Source organism: Seriola lalandi, unplaced genomic scaffold, assembly GCF_002814215.2.
Source record: "Seriola lalandi dorsalis isolate HSWRI2012SDOR001 ecotype SW California unplaced genomic scaffold, Sedor1 jcf7180002054968, whole genome shotgun sequence".
NCBI lineage: Eukaryota > Metazoa > Chordata > Actinopteri > Carangiformes > Carangidae > Seriola > Seriola lalandi.
Window position 1 is genome coordinate 592653 of NW_019525519.1, and position 19479 is coordinate 612131.

The following is a 19479-nucleotide window of genomic DNA, read 5'->3' on the forward strand; positions in this document are numbered from 1 at the left end:
TAAGAGTTTAACTTAACAATTTAAATTTACATCATATCAAAGTGGCTAAAAATAGCCTATTTAAAATGACATAATAATATGAAATAAAATATGTAGAAACATATAAATAAGTATGTTCAGGTTACTTATATTGGTCCTTATTCCAATATAAAATGTAGAGGGAAATTACAGCATTCTCAGAATTTAAAGAAAGGAGCTATTGTACCCCTTGGTGGAATTAAGTGTTTGAACACAAAAGAGGACTGAGGAGGATTGGTGAGAAAAATTGAGAAAGTAGATATGAAGAACACACCTCTTCACCAAAGCTTGAATGGGAAAGTATCCCATTCAAGCTTTGGTGAAAAGGTCTAACACCTGTGTTTCAGGGGGTATGGTTAAATTAACATCACTGGGACACTGTAGGTTTGTAGATTATGCAAAATCAACCTGGGTTATGCAAATGTAGCAGCCCTTAGACCAGAAAATTAGATGCTTTGTGAGATTGTCAAATTCAGGTTCTCTCAGGTTATCTCTCAGAAAGGCAATTGCAGTTCTTACATGCTCGGTATGAGTATACTGTATTGATGGTTCACTAGCCTACCTCCTGTTATTATTTGCTTGTGCTTATATGCATTAACATGTTTTAACCGCTACAACCAATTGTTTACATTACATTATTGTATGTATGAATAACTCACACTGTTTTTTGACTACTAGCCTATTGCTTGTCTCACTTTCTTTTTTTTTTTTTAGCTGTTTGTTGTCTGACACTGTTTAGCTGCTTTATATAGGCTATCACTTAACTTCTCCTTAGGGCCAAATATGTACATTGTCCCTGTGAAAAGTAAAGTAAAAGGAACTGATGAATAGTTCCGCCAGGGAGGTTATGTCCTCACTGTGTCTATTTATTTGTCAACAGGATTACGCAAAAAGCACTGAACCGATTTGCACCAAACCTAGTGGCGGAATGTTACATGGGTCAGGGAAGAACCAGTTACATTTTGGTGGGGATCCGGTTAAAATGGCGGACCCAGGAATTTTTTTTAATCACATCCCTTGACCCCTGACCCTCAGAAAGTAGTGTGCATCTTGATGTAAACAAACAGACATATATATATATATATATATATGTTTTTGAGCTCAATGAGTTTGTTGAATTTTAAGCAGATCCGGACAAAAATCAGGATATGGTGGAAGAAAATGTTTGGCCTTGGCTGAGGTATGCGTTCTACCGAGTGCGATTCTAGTGGATGCTGTTTTCCATCCATCCTGTGGAGGGCAGTGGAGGGCAATACACAAAGAAGTGTGAACACTAGTAGAAGAAGTAGAAGAAGAAGAAGAAGAAGAAGAAGAAGAAGAAGAAGAAGTGGTAGTAGTAGAAGAAGAAGAAGAAGAAGAGATAGAAACCAATGGAACTGACTGTCACTTTATTGGTGTTCTGTGGCTGTCAGCGAACTAAAAGCTAATTTAATCACAAATATTAACGTGTATGTGTCCCGTTAGTAGTGGACAATGTCTACCCGGGCTCTGCGAAGGCTCCGAGGGAAGCAGCGGGGCCAGGAGGCCTTGGACCTCGGGAATCTAACTTTGGATGACAGCCCGGTGGAGCAGGCGGAGGGTGAGGAGGAGCAGCTGGACGTGGCTAATGTTTCTCACCCACCAGCAGACAGGAAAGAGAGCAGCCGAAAGGCAAAGAAAAACAAAGCTCAGAAGAACTTCAGCAACATTTATGAACTGGTAAGGTGAAGGTGCATTTCTACAACTAGGTGTTACCTACATAGAACGAAACGTTGTTCGTGTGTTTACAGCGAGCTCTCCGTTGATAACCGGTGCTAACATAGGCTAGCCGTGTGGCGTTAGCTCATGTCTCATCTTATTTAACCCTGCTGTTAATCCACAAACATTATATTATAGGTAAAAGTTTGATAACAAAGTGTCTATCAATTGAGAAAATCACTGGGAAGTAGTCCACATCACCAGCTTTAAGAGGATACTGACAAAAAAGTGCAGTGCGTCTACTGTACAATAGGCTTGTTTACTAGCTTTTAAATTATGACACAACATTGAGACATATAGTTAATAAAATATGCATAGCGTCCAATTAATCCCTCCATCTCCTGTTTACGAGAGTACTTGTCCATGTTGGCATTTGATTTATTTGAACTATGACATAATGTAAGGAAATATGTTGTTGTCTAGATGCTCAGGAATCTGAATGAATTTCCCCTATGGGATGAATAAAATATCTATCTATCTGTCTATCTATCTATCTATCTATCTATCTATCTATCTATCTATCTATCTATCTATCTATTTATCTATCTATCTATCTATCTATCTATTTCTTTTTATCAGTGAGTCATCTAGCTATGGGGTTTTTACTCAGATATAGTGCTGCTTTTCTTAACACACATTATTCCCTATTTTACTAGATATGTGATGTTGACAATGAGGCAGAGAAAATCTCACCTGATGAAGAGGCAGAGAAACCAGATGGAAATAAAACAAGTGGCACAGAAAAGAATGACAACAGAGATTTTGACAAACCAGACCAAAAGCAGCAGGACACTTCTACGAAGGTAAAGATAAAGAAAAATGAGAAGGGTGTCTTTCTGTGATCCTCTGATTTGACTTAAATATTCTACTGATCTAAATGAGCATCTTTGCATACATCAAATTGTCATCTCTCTTTCCTTTTAACAGTCTTCATCTGGAGACGGAGCTAAAAAGAAGAAGAAAAAGAAGAAGACAAAAGTAACATCATTGGATGGACCGGTATGTTTGTTAAGAAGGGATTCAGTATCTGCTCTGGAAAGATGTCTGTAAAATGCAAATGATAACCCACCCTATACTCTTAGAATTAAGGACCACTTTATTGGTAATACTTTTATTAGAATTCATTACAAATGATAAAAAAATAATTTTACTGATAATATGAATAAAACAGTGTCTTACAATCATTCTTCAGCTCCTTTCAGCACCGTTCTATCTCACAATTTCATGTGTTTTTTTTAATGACCTCCCTGTCTGTTTTGAGAAGGCTGCACCAGATGATAACATTGATATACTGCTGGAGAATTTGGAGCAGCCAAATGGTCTGAGTTTGCAAAATGAAGATTGTGGAGGCGCCGACAGACGATCTGTTCTACATGTGGAGCACAGGTGAGAAGACAAGCATGTATACAAAAATGGTTCTTGACCAGTGCGCGGATGACATGTCTTGGTCATTGGTCAAGTCTGTAGTCTCACTTAGTATAAGTCTGTATTGTACTAGTATTAGTCTGTGATTCCTAATTGCCACCATGTGGTGGCGCTTGACAGCATGTGATGTCATGTCTCTGGTACTGGAAAATATTTATCTCAGATGATGCACTACAGTGATGAACACAGAATTACAAAAGGTTAAAACGTGTTGATATGTGTTGCACATCTGACCACACACCAAATTGTGATGCTAGAAAAGGCAATTACCTGTCAAAGGCAAATCATCTGTGTTGAAAGCAACACTGGCACTCACAAGCTATTAGGCTTGCTTAGGATGCCTGACTCATAATGATTACTTCTTAAGTAAGAATATGAATGCTATTTGTTCAGTATGTCTACCAGGCAACTTGTCAACTCACATGTCCATAATATCTAAATCAAACAGGCCCTGTGTTTTCCTCAGACTATAGTTCTTCCAATGATCCACAGTGTAAATTAACCTGTTATTTTCTGTGTTAATTCATTAGGAATCTCAACCCAGAGACGGAGTTGAAGAGATACTTTGGGGCTCGAGCTGTTCTTGGGGATCAAAGGTAAAAAGAAAAGGAATGATGTTGTGAGATTGTTTGGAATTAGATGGCTCAGGTCCTCTGTATGTATACAGCATATTGTTGTGCTCAATTTTTGTTTTCTTTTGACAGACCCCGACAGAGAAATAGACAGTTTCACCGTAGCACCTGGATGACCTATCCCAAAGACAGCTGGCCTCGCTTCAGCCGCCCAGGTAGCCTTTTCCTTACAGTCATCTGAATTATAGCTTGTACATTTTGTAAATGTGTCATTTCAGGCTGAAGTGTCTGTCTGTGTCCTTTGTTGATACAATGAGTTGCTGGACTAATATTAGAATATATAGACTATTAATTAGTTTGACCCCACTTGACTCCTGCTTTTCCATTGATATGTTATGTAAAAATGAAAACTCTTTTGGCTTTGAGGTGGCCCAGTGGTCTAAGATTCATACATCAAAACACACTCACAGACACGCAGATTGTAGTTATGACAATCCCATTGCAGGCTGCTCTCCATGTCAACTGAGTTGAAATGACCTAAACAACCTTAAACGCTTGTAGATGTTTCTGCATCTTGTAGTCCAAAGAAAGCATAATCAATGATTTTTCTATGGTGAGAGCCTTAAACTACCTTAGTAATAGGATGTATGTTGGGTTTTGTTGTCTAAATGCAAGAGCTGAAGGAGGCTGCAGTAATGCATCATCAGGGAAGGTACAAAATGTCTTCTGATGTCTCTGGATTAAAGACATGGACTGCAAAGGATTTTTCAAAAACTAATTGTATCTGTCCAATTACTTTTGAACCCTAAACTTTGGGCACTCTGTGTCAAAAGGACTATATCTGTCACACCGTTTTTTCTATATTGACCTTAACCTACTCAAATTAAACCTGAGACTTGGGACTTTAATGTAGTGTCCATTATTTCATTTCAACTTGAATGTGCTGAAGCACAGATACTTACGGTGTGGACTGTATCCTCACCTTGTATTACCCTAGTGTGTATTTCTTTATGTGTTGTTGTTTTTAAAAACTGTTTGACGTCTTCACAGGAATCTCAATGACTTTACTGCAGTCAAAGGACGGCATTCAGTACTTCACTTTTGAGCACGGCCGGGACTACCAACAAGTACAGTTCAAGTTCCTGGATGCTGTCGAGTCCATGGATCCCAACAACATTGTGGTAAAAAAAAGTTCACCCTCTGCTCAATTTACAACTGAACCCAAAATATCCCAAGGAGCACTGCGGCTGAATTAAAAAAAAAAAAAAAAAGAAAAAAGGATCCATTCACTTTCAATTCAAGATTAAAATTCTGTTGCCATCCTCTCTAGTGTGGTGAAGTTAGATGTTGACCATGGTAATTCATCTATTATTTGAGCAATATGAATCATTTAATGCTTGGATTTAGTTACTGTGCTGTTTTACTGAATGCAACAGTGAATAATTTCGAATACACTGTACTTAAACTGTGATTTTATACTATGCTTTGTTGCATTATCCACATCACTCTTCATACAGTTAAACTGTATGTCTTTGTCCATCCCTGTCAATTTGACCATTGTCTCTTTTTTTCTCCAGGCCTTGCTACAACTTAACCCTTACCACATCGACTCCTTGCTGCAGCTTTCTGATGTGTGCCGCATACAGGAGGATCAGGAGATGGCCAGGGATCTCATCGGTGAGGATTATGGGCTCCTTCTATAGATTACAAACAGACGAGACTGAAAATGTGTATATGAACTATTCATAGATTAGTGTGAAGCGGAATCCTTGGAATTAACAGAGAAACCCATCAGAAAAATAAATAGAAATAAGTGCATTTGTAATTACAAAGAAACCCAGTGATCAGCTAATGTGTCATAACCATAAACATACAACAATTTGAGCCAAACTCAGCTCATTTTGGTCCTGTAGGCATTGTCGGTTGTTAGTCTGGTCAGCATATTGCTGTGGCAAAGTGTTTACTTGTTAGATTGACACAAGATAGTGATATAGGCTGCATAAAGTACTGTAGTCAAATCACTGATGATTCCCAATTTTTGTCAGATTATTGGGCGAAATTATCATGGTTATTTTAGTGCCGGAGTTCTTTAGTAAACTGTAAGTCAACAAAACAGCCATTGTTAACAAGTTGAAGTTCATGCTTCATGCAAAGCACAATAATAATTTTATTATCACAGTCCCTTTTGGCGACTGGATAACCAAAATAGTTTATGTAGAATACCAGAGGAATAAATTAACAAAGGATGTTTGTCTTCTTTCCTGGTTAATTTAATAACATTCCATCACTTGAACTTTAAAATGAGACTGATAAGTAAAACAGTGTTTTTCAGTTCTGGTCTTTTATGTTGCAAAGTCTTGCTGGTTAGGTAGCTGTATGTAAGAACAACAAAATGTGTTTACTACTTTTCTCTATAAATTAAACTATGCAGTGTGTTGTTGCATTGGTGGATGGAGTAAATATAAATAAAAACTATAATTACTTGTCTTTTTTTTTTTTTTTTTTTTTTTAAGAAAGGGCCTTGTACAGCTTTGAGTGCGCCTTTCACCCTCTATTCAGCCTGACCTCAGGTACCAGCAGACTTGATTATCTGAGACCAGAAAACAGGTTGGTTGCTCCTTTTTCCTCTATTTTTTTTAAGTTTGTGAGGCATCAGTTTGACCTTTTATATTATTGTTCATAGCTTAAATTATGTTTTAAGGAATTTAACCATTCAATAATCTCTGTTTGCAGGGCTTTTTATCTTGCTCTTTATAAGCACATGATGTTCCTGGAGAAGAGAGGATGTCCACGGACGGCTTTGGAGTACTGCAAACTCATCCTGAGGTACAAAGACAAAAGCTCAACTACTGCGAAAGATGAGCCACAGAGTTAATGGAAAACAGTGACATTTTTAGATGAAATTACAGAAAAACCCATATTCTTCTGCATTTACAGGTCAATCATTAACATAGCACTTACCTCAGTAACAGTCATTAGGTCCCTGGTCTCTTTATGACTAACTTATCTACTCTATTATCTGGCAGTTGACAGTTTAGACACTCTTTTCTCTCTGTTGTGTCTTTAATTTCTTTTTTTTTTTCACGTCACAATCAATTTTGAGAAAGCGTGTGAGCTCTTTTATGCATGAACTAATACTTAAACGACACACACTGTAGCAGCCCAAGAAACATTTAGTAGCCAAGTGTCCAATTACTTTTGAACCCCTAAACTTGGATAATTATTTGTGTAAAGAGGTAAACAAAAAACAATCACGATTTATTTCAAAATACAGACAATGATTCTTTGTTTACTGTTTGCATTTTCTGAATACCAACACATGTTGACTGGAACAAAATAACTGCAAATAATGACTTCTCATGGCGTGCCATGATTGATTGATAGAATTAATCATGGCGAATTTGATAACAAGATGCAAGACGGCCTATATTTTCGCAGTGACACAACACTGTTATAACATGAGGGAGATGGTATGAGTGGTGATCTAAATGGTGTCAACAAAGTAATGGTTATTAGCAAAATCATCACAATGAAAAGTATTACATATGATCTCATGGCTTATTAGCTAAACAAAAAGAACGCTTATTTTCATGAATAAGGTAACCACCGAGAGCAGTCATCAGACTTTAGTTATTCTTCAAAGACTGTTAACTCAACAACCACGTTTATAGTCTGCTGATGGTAATTCAGTGTGTTTTATGTTTAGTCTGTTGTATGACTACTGATATCGATCAAAGATGTACCCCTTATATCATTTCCAAAGTCACAGGCAGTTCCTAATATGTGCTATTTTATTGATGATAGTGTTTTTTCAAAGACATTCAAATGTTTTTCCAAATTTGTTATACTATATAAAAGTGATGCAATGAAATACAGGATAATGTTAGATAATGGTTATGACCATGATAAAATCATTTATATTTACATTAGCGATAAAATCTAGAAACAGTCAGTGGACGTGTTTAAATCTCACATTTCATTAAACCTCAAAGGTCATACTGGTGCAGATACCACTTAACGTAAGGCTATATACACACTGAGAGGGTTGTTTTCCCACACACTGCTACCATCAGTCTGCCATAGCCTGAGCTTTACAGCCTGTCCATATAATGGTCAATGCTTATCTATGATTTTCATCAAACTCTGGCTTCCTGACTTCATGGCAGCTATGTTCTGGTCCTATGTAAGGCAGCAGGGTGGGAATAAAAGCTGATGGCTGTCTCTCTCCAACCAGTAGTGATTAAATCTCTGCTTGAAAGGGCAATATAATTGATAAATGAATGTTGAAAAGCACTGTTTAAAGAAGTGCCTCACATATACTGTATGACATGATTAACACTGTCAATCTTGTGTGAGAAACGAAGCAATAATTGTATTTTTATTCCCTTGTTTTTTGTTTTTTTTTTAACACAAACTACATTCTGTATCATCATATAATCTCAGATAGTATCAAATACATTGTGCTGGGCTTTGAAGGAAACCAGCAAAATTAACTTATTTCACTGTCATTGTCAGTAGCATTTATGTTCCACCCTGGAGTGTGGGATAAGACTTATACTTGGATTCTTGTTTATATCAAATGCCTGTAGTAATCATTTGCTTGTACACTTTTATTAGTTTGGACCCAGATGCTGACCCACTTTGCATGCTCCTCCTCATTGATTTCCTGATGCTGCGTACCAGAGAGTACCAGTCTCTCCTTCAGTTATATCAGGACTGGGAGGTAAAGAGTGCTGTCATGTTCATATGTGTGTATTTACATGTGATTTTAAACTGAAGTTCAAAGTGTACTTATCAGTCTGATACAGAGATGGTTTGTTGTTGCATTTCAGGAGCACAGAAATCTGTCCCAGCTGCCAAACTTTGCGTTTTCCACTGCGCTTTGTCATTTCCATCTCAGTCAGCAGGAAGACATGGATCCTGAAGAAAGTGACAAACAAAGACACAAAGCTGACCAGATGCTGCAGGATGCTCTCATCATGTTCCCTGGAGGTTAGACAAGGATACAACCCCCAGCATATAAATATTTAGAAACGATTACCCTTCAGTCATTTCTTCGCATTGTTTATGGCATGGCTAAATTTCTGTCTATAAAATAGTAGGACTCTCGTCACATCAAGCTATAAGGTGAAAATGTGTATTTACCTATACGTGTTGCTGTAAATGTGTTTTCTGCAGTCTTGATGCCTCTACTGGATCTGTGCACTGTGCAGCCAGATGCTACTGTCACCTCACATGCCTTCTTTGGCCCCAAGAGTCAGATAGGGTAATGTATGCTCCATAAGTGTAACATAATCCAACATGTATAGGGATGAAGATGGATTTATGTTAATATAGCATGGTGTGATTTATCATTCCTTATTGCGTAGTCTTCGACTGTAGCACATAAATTATATTATTGCTAGAAATCTTTTCATGGCCTTTATTTTGAACCTTATTTGGCATGAGTTTTGCTTTTATGTTTTTCTTTACTTCTTCAATCCCATCTTTAATAAGTAATCCTACCCTCTCTGTTTCTAGGCAGCCCCCAGCTCTGGCTGAACTGACAGCTCTGTATGTGGGGAGGACTTACAATGTGTGGAGGGAGGCACCAGTAATGCTTTGGTTGGAAGAGTCTGTGAAAGAAGTGCTGCGTCGAGTTGATGCCAAAGACCCTTTAGTGGAGGATTGCCAAAACAAGTAAGATCTCATTGATCTGCTCACACTTCTGCTAAGCTTTTGTTTTTCAGCAATAAAGACCTTCATTAATTGACATTGAAAAGCAAACTAAAAATAGTAAATGACATTGCATTGTAAAAAGCTTAAAGGACTTAAGATATGATTAGAATTTGTTACCCAGTGAACTGGGACTTACCACTGTACTTCAAATGTCTTCATAATTGAGAAAATTGTTCTCAAATCCGTCATCGTCATCACTCTGTTGTAGGAGAAAGCAGAGGTACCAGAGTGCACCGAGGAACATCCATCGCCACGTCCTCCTCTCTGAGATCAAGGAGGCCACCTCAAGTTTGCCTCTAGTAAGAAATGATCACCTACAACACTTTCACTGTATCCGCAATGTCCTCAGTCCACTCACCGATAGAGTTGTGATCTAGATGTGTGATCGGCATCAATCGAATTTTAAAGATTTCAGTATTTATCGTGAGTCATCTGATAAAGTTTTGTTATGTAAGGTTTTCCAATTATTCTCAAAAGGCACTGGAGTGTAATGATTAAATAATTTCACTGCATAACTCCTGGCCTCACTCTCTGAGGTCCCAGTCTGAGATCATCTTATTAAAGTTTATATGAGTGCATGCTCCGATGGTCCTGATCTATAAATCAGATTTCACGCTAGCAAAAACTTCTGTGGATCAAATTTGAGATGTCAGTGATGCCATCTTGAAAATTTGCTGATTAAGTCCATAACTGTAACTCATGGTTTGAGAGCATCATTCTGCAAATAGTGCAATTGAAAACTAAAAGCTGTAGCAGAAGGTAAGTTTTGTCAAAGGATATGTGATGTGTATATTGAGAATTGATTGGATAAAAAAATGCTGATCAACACTGGAGTATTCACGTATCTGAACTCATGCACCCCTGGGGAAGTGATTCTAATCTTGCTTATTTGTTTGATATTCTCAGGAGGTGACCACTCAGCCTGTGATGGGCTTTGACCCTCTACCTCCACTGGACTCAGTTATATCGTATACCCGACCAGAGAGGTAATGGGAGACCCATACATTCCATCGTAGAGTCAAAGAAGAAAATATTGTGGTTTTCAATCAAACACGCTTTCTATCCTCAATTTGCTTTAACACTTCAATGAGATGCATGTTTGTTTGTTTGCATATAGGCAGCATGTTGGTGCATCCAATGAGAGTACATTGTCGCTGTTTTTCCGGTCGTTGCTGCCAAATTTCAACCTTCAGGTGAGTTGCATGGATCAGGCCAGGTAGGTCTGGAAAGATGTGTGTGATTGTATAGTACGTGGGGCAAAAAGAGTCGAGTCAATTTTATTTATATGGAGTCAGATCATAGCAAAAGTTACCTCGGGGCACTTTATATAAAGCAGGTCAAGACAATATTATTTGCAGAGGCCCAGCGATCCCCCATGAGCAAGCACTTAGCTATAGTGACGAGGAAATATTCCCTTTTAACAGGAAGAAACCGTGACCAGAATCACGCTCTGGGTGTGCGACCAACAGCCGTGTTGAGAGAGAGAGAGAGTTATATTGTTCAGCCTCATACCATCACTGCTTTCCAACCACTAATCAGAGTAAACCAAATTATTAAATTAACAATCTATGATGCCTATCTGGAACATTGGATAAATTAAACCAAAACAAATGTAATTGCGGTCTGGCCCTAAGCCATGAATATAAATTAACAGAGTATCTCTTTACTGTCAGAGAGACAATGCAGAGACAGATCCTGACCAAATACAGACTCAGTGACTACAGTCTAATCACAGAGAAAGGATGGCAAAAGAAGTCCTAGCTACTAACAGAGGACTGAGTCTGTGGTCACTGCACGGCAGGGTAGGTAGAGACAGAGATGCACCTCCTCTTACAGTGTGACAAATAATATCTGAGTGGAACACTGGAAATTTGGTTTAATACCAAACTTAACAGAGCTCAGTGACAGTGAAAAGCAACAGATTCTACTTGGAAAGGGACATGCTTATGTCAAATCTGAGGGACACATAATTAAAACATAACTGAATGTGACAAATAATTAGCCTCACATAGCCCATACATACAGAACACACACACATATCTTTTTTTTTTTTGCCATTTTCGTATTCTTTATCTATTTAATAAATTGTATTTTATCACTTATCCTTGACTCTTTGGCAATATTGTTCATCTGCCATTCATGCCAATAAAACATGCTGAAATGAAAAAAATTGAGAGAGAGAGAGAAAGAGAGATGGAGAGCAGGAGGAAGGAGAACATAGCACAACGCAAGTTCCACGTAGGGATGTATAATGATCATCATTAGTAGTAGTAAGCTAATTGATCATTTTCTGATTGCATCTGAAAGTTTTATCGAGTGTTTCTAAATAATAGTACCTAAAGGAAGCATAGCTAGGGCGAAAAGAATTGGTCGAAGCATAGAACCCTCTGGACCACGGTGTCTAACTACGGATGAATAGTATTTAAAACAGCAGAGTGCAGTTCATTCAATGCAATTTAAATGCTCCCATCTCTGTAATAGATGTGATGATCAATAGTGTAAAAAATCATGTACAGAGACAAGTCCTTTTCTCATACAATTAGAAGGTCATTTGTAACTTTTCACCAGTGCTGTCTCTGTGCTATGATACTCTACATGTACTCTAAACCCTGACTGAACGCCCTCAAATTAAATATTGTTATGTAGAGAGTCATACAACTTTTGGGAATTGGGAGTTAGTGTTATGGAAGACTCACATGACGGTTGTCTTCCATGACTTTAAACATATTTCACTTGTTCCAAATATTCAAAGATCAAACGCACCCTAAAACTGAATGTATATATGGTATTTATATTATGCTGTATATCTTAGTGGTGAATTTTAGAAAGTCTCTTCTTGAGCTGAAGAGCCAACATTGGTGATGTCATCTGAAGACAAACCTTGGTGCTGCCACTATGAAATAATATAAAAACGTCTTAGGACATGAATGAAGAACCCATGGTGTGCATTTGGGGACATCATGTGATTAATAGCTGTAAGCCCTACTGATAAATTTCATTTGTCTCTAACTAATTGTGCGTGCACAGAGTCTGTGAATGATTCACAGTGAACTGACCTGCTTCAAAGGGTGTCAAGCGCTGCAATTGTAAATTCTCTTTATGGTGCTCTGATTTCCTGCAAGATGTCCAGAGAGTTGTGTTTTTTTATTGAGCTTACTGTCCAAAGTCATTGAAGGAACACAACATAAAGGTTGGGTTTCCTGTTTAATGATTATTGAAATAAGATACAGATAGACCCATTAAGTAGCAGGACCCTCCAGGGCTGGTGGAAATATCTGAACTGGTCAAAGATCAGGGAAAATTAATTCTTAATACACATCCTTGACTGATGAAATATTTCCTCCAAAGACTCATGGTAACCCTAAGGGGATGATGACTGAAAAATATCAAAGAAGGCATATGACCTTGTTACAGTTAATTCTGTCCATGATTTCTAAGTGTGTCACTGAGGAACAAAACAATAACAACATTCATGAGTGCAAACTTGTTTGTTGCCTTGGTTTGGCTGTCTCTTCCCTAGTTATGAAGTTAGATGTGCATATAAATTTAAAGGTTATAGAGCCAAGTTTACTTTCCCGTGATTATTGTGGGATAATTTGTCAATCTTGAATGTTACCTGTATCTTGTGTAGTGGGTTTTTTTTTTTTCCATTTCAACTGTTCCTACAATAGCTGGCCTTCATTACTGTGGCTACATTTTGAGATCCAAATCCACCATACTAAAAAAAAAAACAAAAAAAAAAAGGGACACAAACATCAGGATTTGTGGATTATCTGTGTCCACTTCTGTCTCATGGACTCATCACACTTGGGAGTTTTTACGGTACTATATTTTTGAGATTGGTATTTGGAAGAAGTGGATTATTTCTATCAAAGTAGTGGATGTTACTTTGAAACTGCCGTCAGTCCAGTGGACTTGAAAAACAAACATTTTGAATTAAATTGTAGATAATTTACTCAGTTATAACTTGACTTTAAATTATTTTAAATGTCGGCAATGTATTCAATTTGTGGTGGGGGTGGTGTTACATAAATTGAACTAAAGCAAGTCATTCTTGGTCCATTCTGTCCTCAGCAACAAGTGAGTGTTTGCTCTTTCCACTCATTTACTCCACATTATTTGCTTACCCCTCGCTCCCACAGAATAGACTGTAGTTTGGCCTACATTGTGTGACAAATTTACTCAAAAACCATATGGCGACAAACACATTTTGCTGTAGAGCAGGACAATGAGATGTTCATCTCATTGATTTTCAGTCCAAGTCTTGTGGGCTTTTAATCCAAACATATCAGCTCTCACGACTTCTTAGCTGAATACAGCACTGTACCTAACAATGATATTGCTGTCATTTTACAAAGATTTGATTAGATAAATACCATTATCTGAATTATCATTAGATATAGTAAACAGAAATTATCTGGAGTGGTTGTTGTGGGCGGACCACTGCAGTATACAAGTGTGTGACTTCAACAATGTAGACCTCAGTTTGCTCCGATCTCCTTCCAACAGTCAACTGATCTAATCTTCTCCTCACCTTAACTGGCTCATTTTAGTTGCCAAAATCTAAACATACCTTAATTACAGATGGAGCAGATCAGAAAACCATTATACGTGACAAAGCTCATGAACAAGCTTACAGTTTAGGTAGGAGGACTTGAGGGACATTCAAATGAACTAATCGACCCTCTGGAGTCAGGGTTGATGTTTTCAACCGTTTGTACTCCACATGCATTGTCTCAACCTCTGGATCCTCCTTTTGTGAAGTATGTAAAGCTGTCAGAAAAATAACACAGGTGACTATAAAACTTTACAAATCTTTAATTGATCTGTGTTTTTGTCATGTGCGTCAGATTTGGCCCTATAATAAATATGGGCTTGATAGCATCTAAAAGTAGTAAATCATCACTGTTTACAGGATGGCGAAAGGAAAGGCAATGTGAATATGCTTCTTTTACAACATCGTTGAGGTTTCTGTAATTTTTCTTTGACAAAAGAGGTAAATTCAGCTCCTATGACAATTTAATTTCCTACTGGGGATTAATTAAGTCACCTATCTATCTCTCTACCTACTGAACATTGATTTCATCAGGGAGCAACTGTATAAATGAAGAAAGCATGCACCACTCTCCACACAGAAGCTGTTAATCATAACAGCAGAGCTGCGTGACTGGGGAGGCTTTATCTTGTCAAATCATAATCATACTAAGCATTGTATAATAACGTATATAGATGTATATTGATATTGTAATGTCTGTTGATAGGTACGTGTACTGTAGTGTAATCAAATTGGGACAGTCTTGTGTGGGGAAAAAGTATCAGATCATGAATTTATTCTGTGTCGTAAAAGACAAAAAAAATTCTGACTTCAGCATCCCTCAATGGTAGCAAAAAAAAAGGCACTGTGGCCGACAGCAATGTAGTTCACATCACATGAGCATTTCCCATATGAAAGTGGTATTGGTTGAGTGGGGTGAAAGAAGCAAATATACTGAACACTGGTTTATTTTATTGTTCTACAAAAACAAACTTGCCATAATTTGAATGTTTTCCATCTGACATGTCTGTATATTATATACATATACATTATCAGGTACACTCACACACACAACATGTTGTGGATCGGCTATACATGTTTAATGTTAACAGATGGGCCCAAGGCTTGTTTCCATCAGGGCAGTTCCATCCATCCTGATCGTGTTATCCACTTATGGAGAGGAAGAGATACAATACAGATAAAACAAACATAGTTAAGACAAAGGAAGATCTTTTTTTAATGTTAAAGTTACATGTCTGAAAAGAATATAATGTTATATAACACAAGCCTAGATTACCCTGGTATTGATGTGTTGTTATTTGTGTTTGATCATGTACACATCAAATGGGACCATTTAGTTAATAATGTAATAAAATGATCAAATATACCAATGACTGTCTGGTATTGGATAGCAATTTCAGAAATCAAGTGCAACGCTAACAATGAATTCCATGTCAAGTATGTTAAAACAGAATAATTGTCAGTTTCAGAAAGCCAAACGCGAACAGTGAAATTATTCAAACTCTAGGCATGTGTATATTCATTTACGTCTCTTTCCTTGTAAAGGGTGGGCCGAGGCAGGAGGATGATATGGAAGTGGCGCGAGCCGGTCAGGAGCTGAACCAGGAAGTGAATCGTCTTATGGTGGCAATGAGGGACATGCTGGCAAACATCAGGTTTCAAGAGCCACCAAGAGAGGACAACCCCTACAGAGATGAGGAGGAATGGGACTGAGAGGAGAGAGACAGGGTGAATAACAAGTGTTGAGGAGGATGAAGAGGAACCAAGAAGACAAAGAAACTTTCAAAAATGAATGTCGTTAAGAAAAATGAAAATATTTAATGGAGGTTAATAAGAAATGGAGAAGGACAAATATTTTTAATTGTTACATTTTCAGATTACAAACGTGAAAGAAACAGAGGACTTGATGTCTGGAGCCTGTCCACTTCTCTGCCTTAGTGGCATTGATGAAACAAAAAGGAAAATTACTCAGGGGCAATTCAGTGAGAGCTTGGGGAACCTTTTTGTCAGAGGCAGAAAACAGATTGGTTAGTTGAACCTGTCATGTCACTAAAGTTGACAGTGTTATTTACAATAATTAAACAATTCCATCATCTCCAGTCGTTGTTAGTTGAGTAGCACCTACACTTAATCGGTGCTACTCTTCTTCGTATAGTTTCTGGCTTCCAAAGAGTTTTTCATGCTCATAAAAGTTTTTGTTCTTATGCTGAGTGGACGATCTGTTTCACAAATTCCAAATTTTGCCTTGCAGCACTTTAACAGGTTTTTTTTTGTTTTTTTTTTATAGCCACAGAATCAGAAAGAAAGTCATTCTTCTCATTGACTAAAGAGACACGCTCCTGTGTTAAGATACTTCATTGGGAAATCTTTTTTGCTGCAGGAATGGAATTTCAAGGCTAATTGATAATAACGAACACCTTTGTTGCTCTATTTGAATATGGAAAAATTTCAAACAAACAAGCATTTTTGAGGGGATCCTGTGACCATAATCATCTTGTACAGACTTTACTCTGATGTAAAAAAAAACATATACATATATGTATATATCGGTAAAGTTTTAGAATGCCTCAATTTTTCCAGTTGTTGCTGTTGAAATTTATATAGTGCAATGTCTTTGTTTCTGAATTGACTCATTCAGCAGCAGAACACCCTAGTGTCATTCTTTCTACAATGGACATGAAACATTGTTTAGAAAGTTCATCCCAACAGAAATTCCCACGAATGTGTTGCACTTGTATTTCGCTTTGCTTTCACCTTCTGTCCAGTTCATCCCAAACCAGCTCCATGAGGTTTAAGTCTGGAGACTGTGCTGCTCTTGCATTATGTGAAGCCTCCAACTTCTTCTTTTCTTGTATATTGCTATCACCATTCTGACAGCAGTATACAGAACTGCTTCCTGCAGTACAGTATTGTCCAGATAATACATCAGAGGGAGTAGCGACACAATTTGCTCCAACACTATCTTTGTTTTGACGGTTTGTAAGTCATCAACACAAGTTGAGGCACCTGTAGGAATTGTTTGCATTAACTTTCAAGGCTTCATTTAGTTCCACTGCTGCAGCAAAGTTGTAAATTAACCAACTTCTTAATCCCTGAAAAACCAGTATTCTATGAAATTTACATGATTTTTCAATTTTTGGTGAACTAAACTCCTTTTTACCTTGGGTGGCTCACCACTTACCATGATGCCATTCATTCACAGGACTTAAACTGCAGAAATTTCAAGAAAAACTAGAAAAGTGGGGGTGCTCTAAAACTTTTGCCCGGTAGTGTACTGTATATGTCAGGTGAAGAAAAATTAAGTTAAGAAATCAATGTATGTGAAACTCTGTATTCACTCCCCAGACCTCTGTGATTTCCTACTAAATAATTGTCTAGTGAAGTTCCAAAATATGGCATGGGACTCCAAAACAGGCGAAAACAAACATTAGGTTAAACAGGCGGATGAAACACATTAATTATTTGACTACTATTTATTATATTTTAGAAAAGTTAATACAAGTTCAGTCATTCCTGACAGGGCAAATAATTACAAACAAATCTGAGTGAGATTCTGTTGGGACTGATAACCTGCTTCTCCTGTGACTCGTGGAAGCTCAGTTGACATGTTATTCTGAAGCCTTCATGATTAATTCAGATTTCATTTTCAGTATACATGATTTTGAATTTTAGCCTTGTCTGCTGCTAATTTGAGCATTTACTGAATCCAGACTATGACAATGCTGGGAATCTGTTCTTTGGTCTTAATTAAAAAGAAATACTTTGATTCATCGGCTACTTTTATGACATTTGTCACATAACCTTTTTGCATTTCATTTTCTTGGGCATCCAGTCTGTTTTTTTATTCCTGTATGATATTAATAATAATGATAATGATAATGACGTTTTTTTATATAGCACTTATCAGAATTGGGGACTACAAAGTGCTTTGCAACAATCAAACAAAACAAACAAACATGCAGACACATTCCTTAAAATTGAGGGAATAAGGTAAAGAAAATACATTTTCAGAATACAATACAGAATACAACAATGCAAATAAAAACATAAATAAACCATATCATTGCTGCAGGATGTCTGCTGTTTTCCTGCTTTGTTGTGCTGCCTCACTCTTGCTGTGTTTGTTTGACATTGATTCTTACATTTCAGTTTGAGTTGACTCACCAGTATTTGATTATTTGTGACCTATTCTAAATAAAACAGAATAGACAAATGGCTGGAATTTTTCAGTAGCCCGCTGCTGTCCATCAACTTATATCCAGTGCAAGAGTATGGTAGATAGTTTCTAAATTTTGCCTAAATTGATTTTAATATTTCCTTGGTGCTCTCAGTCATTTACTCATGACCTCACTCTATGAGGGCTGATTTAACTGCACTGAAAACCTGGGGCTACAGAAATACTTGGCACCACACCAACAAAACATTTTTTATTTCTAACATGTTATTTTTCACCATTCTCCATATGATTATTCTTTTTCTTCATAATTATGTCTGGAGTAGGATGCTAAGAGTCCTGACGGTGTGCAAAGCCCTTCATAAGTTTTCCATTTGGCGGCTGTGGCTCAGGAGGTGGAGCAGTTGGTCCAACAATTGGAAAGTTGGTGGTTCAATCTCTGGCCCCTCATGTTCCGCATGTTGAAGTGCCCTTGGGCAAGATGTACAGTAGATGTGTGTGTGTGTGTGTGTGTGTGTGTGTGTGTGTGTGTGTGTGTGTGAGAGTGTGTGTGTGTGTGTGTGTGTGAGATAAAGATAAAGATAAAGATAAAGATAAAGATATACTGTATGAATGTGTGTGTGAATGAGTGAATGTGCCTCATACTGCAAAGCGTTTTGTAAGGTTATTAGGATTAGGACTTCCATTTACTATGATGTGCTTATTTTATTTTCCAGTCAAACCACGACATAAGAATACCAGTTGGAGCCCAAATTTTCAAGTATCTCATCTTCTTCTCAATTAGAACATTCATTTTTCTTTAAAAAATACAAACTAACAAACAACAGTCAACCTAGAGGCTTTGCAGTCACATAGAGGACATAAATTCTAGAGACACTGAACAATTCACACTCACACAAACTATAACTGTCTATACACTAACTTTTTTTTTTTTAATCAGTGAGCCACATGATGCGTGTGACTGTGCTTGATGGTAAAATGATGTCATTGTTCCTAGTTCACCTGGAGCTATGGTTGAGGCTGTGAAAACTTTTCATGTGACGCATCAGCAGGATAGAAAGGCTTTCATATCAGTGGCTCAGAAGGAGCTCTGTGTGTGCGTGTGTGTGGGTGGGGTGGAGGGTGGTAAGAGGACGTTTGATGCAAGTGCTTTCAATCAGTGCTTTAAAGGTGTTGAAGTGACTTTTTCACTTTGAAGCAGGTAGAAGCCATTTAAATGATTTGCAGCACTATACTCAAATGGAAAACACCAAATGGATTGTTCCACTTATAGTTTCTCT

The 19479-nt window shown here is 37.5% G+C and overlaps 1 protein-coding gene across 1 annotated transcript; it reads left to right on the forward strand.

The window, feature by feature from the left end:
* Positions 1–1330: 1330 nt before the first annotated feature.
* tcf25 (TCF25 ribosome quality control complex subunit) lies at positions 1331–18085 on the forward strand. The gene is made up of 18 exons (XM_023395724.2): positions 1331–1716; positions 2412–2558; positions 2683–2754; positions 3020–3141; positions 3711–3776; positions 3885–3967; positions 4803–4933; positions 5330–5429; positions 6266–6359; positions 6486–6578; positions 8370–8475; positions 8585–8744; positions 8931–9018; positions 9273–9431; positions 9679–9769; positions 10377–10456; positions 10588–10663; positions 15571–18085. Exons 1-18 carry the CDS (start codon positions 1492–1494, stop codon positions 15736–15738), a joined length of 2061 nt encoding a protein of 686 aa, XP_023251492.1. The 5' UTR covers positions 1331–1491; the 3' UTR covers positions 15739–18085.
* The last annotated feature ends 1394 nt before the right edge of the window (positions 18086–19479 follow it).